The 4,780-nt window shown below is 63.2% G+C and overlaps 1 protein-coding gene across 1 annotated transcript in view; it reads left to right on the forward strand.

Annotated features, from left to right (window-relative positions):
- LOC103659662 (olfactory receptor 6B1-like) overlaps positions 1-4,042 on the forward strand; it is a 5,419-nt gene extending 1,377 nt beyond the window's left edge. Inside the window, exons 2-3 of the mRNA XM_040623968.1 lie at positions 1,452-1,703; positions 3,074-4,042. Of these exons, the coding sequence (XP_040479902.1) occupies positions 3,086-4,042 (957 nt within the window). The 5' untranslated portion in view covers positions 1,452-1,703; positions 3,074-3,085. The remainder of the gene's footprint in view (positions 1-1,451; positions 1,704-3,073) is intronic.
- Positions 4,043-4,780: the final 738 nt, after the last annotated feature.

A 4,780-nucleotide genomic window follows, 5' to 3' on the forward strand; every position in this document is an offset into this window, starting at 1 on the left:
TCCGTGCGCGCCCGCGTGAGCGTCTGTGCGCGAGCGTGTCTGTGCGCGCCCGCGTGAGCGTCTGTGCGCGAGCGTATCTGTGCGCGCCCGTGCATGTGATGAGGGCAGCAAGCGTGTCTGGGATCTGTTGCCGCACATGTCCGACTTGAGCCCGTGTCTCTGTGAGGGGCAGGGTATCTGTGGTTTGGGGGTCTAACCCTGTGTCGCAGCTATTGGCCCGTGTTTCTGTGAAGAGTGTATGGCTCCTCAGGCTCAGGCGGGGCTCGGCGGCTGTCTGCTGGGCAGCGCGGGGTGTGTGCAGGGGAACCGTGCGTCTGAGGCCTGGGTGCCCGTGTCTCTGTGCTAGATCGGGATCCGCCGGGGGCACATGGATGTGCGGGTGCCTGTCCACCTGGCAGGAGCCTGGTGTCCCTATGGATTGCCGCATTAGGGGCCTGTGGGTCTGGCTGTGCACGCTGGTGTGCCTTTGACTCAGGATGCCTGGGTGCCCCGCGTGGATCTGCGTTTGGGGGAGGGTACGTGGGACTGTGTACCCGTGTGAAGTTTGGGAAGCACGTGCGTCAGAGCATCACAGGGGAGCCTGGGGGCTATTTGTCTCCTCCTGTCTGCGGGATTCAGGGCTCCTGATGAAACACTGTTCTCCTGCTCCTTCAGCGAAGGTGATGGTTTTGCTCCCTCTTGGCCCTGGACGAGGGTAGACGTGTGTTCCAAGTCTGACAGCTGATCGGGGGCAGATAGGAGCAGACACTCCTGGGGTCACCAGGAGCCATAGTGGGGGAGAGATAGAGGGACCCAGAGGTGGTTTTACCCAGGGCCCCAGGTACAGGAGGCTGACCCCACCAAGACCTGACCAGGCCCCCTCCTGCCGCACAGTCACCACTGCCCACCGGGGCCACCAGGCCCACCTGAGTGAGTGTAGCAGGTGCGCAGGCTTTCTGAGGTCCTCAGAGCGTGGGCATCCCCCACGGCCTCCTGCCAGCTGCCGAGGCCAGGACAGCCCAGCAAGGGTTCTGCCATGTCCCATGGGGCAGCTGAGGGATCTGAGGCACAGAGGGCAGACGTCCTGTCCCAGACACAGGTGGCTGGGGAGGATGGGGTTTGAACCTGAGCCGCCCATCCCAGAGCCCACATCCTAGAGCTCTGGGCTCTGCTGCCTCTTGAAACCTTTGCAGAGTGAGAACTGTGTGTACCCGCAGGCTTCAAGCAGATACTGGGCAGCATGCGGGGCAGAGAGGCAAGGGGGCCTGTGGCCACTCGAGGGCAGAGGCCAGGAGGAGCCCTGGGGAGTTCTGCAGTCCTGGGAGGAGGCAGGAAGCTGAGAATGGGGACATGAGCTGGGGCCTGGGGGTGGGGACAGGCTCTCTGCCAGATTCTAGGCTCAAGGGCCTTTCCAAAAAGGGATGGGGGTGGGGGGCCAGGGCAGCTGTGCTCTAGGGCTTCTACTCCATCAGGGAAGGAGGGCCACCGGCTACACCCTGCTCAGCCCCAAGCTCGGTCTGAGGCCTCGGCGGACAAGGCCTGGTGTGGGGGATGTCCTCTGACGGCTCACAACAGCGAGATGCAGAACAGAGCCTGAGCAAGAGTCTAGGGTTTTTGTCCTCCAAATCCGTTCTCCCCTATGTCAGCCAGCTTGTTTAGCTGTTACACCCACGTCAAGTGTGCGGACCCACTCAGGGCCATGTTCCGAGGCCCTCGGATTGCAGGTAAGAAGCTAAAACTCCAGCCACACTACAAACGAGTGCATTGGTTTTTAAATGGGTTTTGGAGGGGCTCCTGGGTGGCTCAGTTGTTAAGAGTCTGCCTTTGGCTCAGGGCGTGATCCCAGAGTCCTGGGATCGAGCCCCACATCGGGCTCCTCCGCTGGGAGCCTGCTTCTTCCTCTCCCACTCCCCCTGCTTGCATTCCCTCTCTCGCTGGCTGTCTCTCTCTCTGTCAAATAAATAAATAAAATCTTTAAAAAATAAAATAAAAATAAAAAATAAATGGGTTTTGGAGATCTGGAAGCACAGCCTGTGACCTGCGGGAACGTTCCGAGAACGGAGAGCACAGGCTGATGTGGGGCAGGGTGTAGAACAGGGTTCAGCCACATTTTGGGGAGACCCTGAGCCAGCAAACCCATGGGTGGGCAGAAGGGGGAGACCCAGGCCACTGCTGTAGGGCAGGGGTGAAGGAAGCTCACTTCTGTTTTGAGAATCTGGCCCTTTCAATCCTGTGAAAACAGTTCCTGTAGCAGCAAGGAAGCTGTCCACCAACCCTGCCCCTCTCGATCCCTCGGCTGTCCCTGCAGGGGCTGGAATCAGGGGGCACAGGGATTGCAGCCCTGAGAACCTCCCTGCACAGCCGTGGCTGTTTCCGCGTGGCTTGGGCAGAACCAGACGGGAGCTGCACGTGGGGTGAGGTGGCAGAGGGCAGGACCCCCCAGGGCCCAAAGAGGGGCCTCAGCTTCGGCCAGGGTGTCAGGGGACCCAGGGTGGGAAACTCGGCCTCCCCCCTCCCTCCAACTCCCTGGGATGCTGAATTCTCCTAGGGAACAGGCGCCCCAAGAGCGGCCGTGATCCGCATCGGCCCCCCGCTGCACAAGCCCATGTAGGTCCTCCTCAGCACCCGTCCCTCCCGGAGGTGTGGTACATCTCCTCTTAACCTGCAGGGCGAGTCCTGGGGCTCTCATCTCGAGTATAGACAAGGAAGCCACGTCTCTGGGCAGCAGGTGCCTTTCCCCTCACCGGGGAAGACAGCAGGAGCCCAGCTCCGGACCCAGCCCTCCCCCGTCCCTCCCAGGCCACTCACTTGCCCACTGACCCACGTCACCCGTTCTTCCGACCTGGGCGACCTTGGCAATGGCCTCCCCCACAGCGGGTTCAAGCCAGGCCCGGGGTGGGCCCTCATCCACACCTGTCAGCAGGTCCCCAGGCCAGGCTCCGTGCACAGGCCCCCACCACACCACTGCCGCGAGGAAATGTGTGATGCCGCAGGCCCAGCCATGGGCAGTCTCGGGGGTACAGAGTAGGATGGGGCCCCTCCGTCCCGCACCCCACCCGCCAGCCGGCATCTAAGCCGCCGCCTTTGCCACCAGGTGGCGCACGCCATGTCCGCCGGGGACAACCGCTCCGAGGTGACAGAGTTCATCCTGGTGGGCTTCCCGGGCTCGCTGGGCTTCCACGTGTGTCTGCTGGTGCTGTTCACACTGGCCTACACGCTGACGGTCGCGGAGAACGTGGTCATCATCACCGTGATCCGTGTCAGCCCCCCGCTGCACAAGCCCATGTACGTCTTCCTCAGCAACCTGTCCTTCCTGGAGGTGTGGTACATCTCCGTCACCGTGCCCAAGATGCTGCTCAGCCTGGCGGCGCCCCAGTTCCGCCACATCTCCTTCGCGGGCTGCATGGCACAGCTGTACTTCTTCCTGGCGCTGGCCTGCACCGAGTGCACGCTCCTGGGCGTCATGGCCTATGACCGCTACGTGGCCATCTGCCGCCCGCTGCGCTACCCCGCCGTCATGAGCCCCAGCCTCTGCAGCCTCCTGGCCGCCAGCTCCTGGCTCTCGGGCTTCACCGTCTCCCTGGGAAAGGTCTTCTTCATCTCGCGCCTGGGCTACTGCGGCCCCAACGTCATGAACCACTTCTTCTGCGACGTGTCCCCCCTGCTGAACCTGGCGTGCTCGGACATGTCCGTGGCGGAGCTCGTGGACTTCCTCCTGGCGCTGCTGGTCCTGCTGGGGCCGCTGCTGCTCACCGTCTTCTCGTACGCCGCCATCCTCAGCACCGTGCTGCGCGTCCCGTCGGCCGCCGGCCGGCACAAGGCCTTCTCCACCTGCGCCTCGCACCTGGCTGTGGTGGTCATCTTCTACTCGGCCTCCCTCTTCATCTACGCCCGGCCACGCGCCATCTACTCCTTCGACCTCAACAAGCTGGTGTCCGTGGTCTACACGGTGCTCACGCCCTTGCTCAACCCCGTCATCTACTGCTTGCGGAACCGGGAGGTCAAGGAGGCGCTGCGCAAGGCGGCTCAGAGGGCAGCACAGGCCCTGGGCGCCCTGTCCTAGGGGCCTCCCCAGGACCCCGCGCTGCCCTCTGATCTGCTCTGGACCTCTGTGTCGCATGTTCATCTCCCGAGCGGCTCCACCAGGGGTAGGGGCTCGAGGCAGAGTCCTTCCTGTCCCTGCCCCTCATCTGAGTGGGACCTGCCCAGGACACCACACAGGGTGACCGGCCCCACCTCGCTCACCCCCGGTGGGCCAATGCCTGGAACAGGCACCCCGCGTGAAGCCCCTCACCCTGCCACACAAGGGTTTCATTCTGGGGCACTTTACAGCTGTGGCCTCGAGGCAGCCAGGACCCCCTGTTCCAGGTGGGAACACCCACGCCCTGTGTCCCCCCACACTGGGTAGGAGTGGAGGGGCCAGGATGCAGGCCTGGCCTCACCTCCTGGACCCACCCTCCTCTGGGCAGGCCTCCAGAGGCCTGGTCAGCTGCAGCACCATGACCCCTGCACAGTTATGGGGACATGCATGTTGATGCCCAACCAGGGAAGGAGGAGGGGCAGGTGTGTTGACAGCACCGCAGAGCAGATAAAACTCTGGGAAGGTGGTGAACTGCTCACCTACAACCAGCAGCCCCTACCAGCCCCCCCGACCAGTATCCCTGTGACCTGCTTCCTCTCTGTTGGCAGCAGGTGGGGTAAACAAGGCTGGGCTTGAAAGTGATGTGTAGGCCTTGAACCGCAGCCCTGCTCCACGCAGACCCAGGCACTGGGGGCGGTCCCACCAGGGACTCACACCCCT

This window comes from Ursus maritimus, unplaced genomic scaffold (assembly GCF_017311325.1).
Source record: "Ursus maritimus isolate PB19 unplaced genomic scaffold, ASM1731132v1 scaffold_7, whole genome shotgun sequence".
In the NCBI taxonomy this organism is placed as follows: domain Eukaryota; kingdom Metazoa; phylum Chordata; class Mammalia; order Carnivora; family Ursidae; genus Ursus; species Ursus maritimus.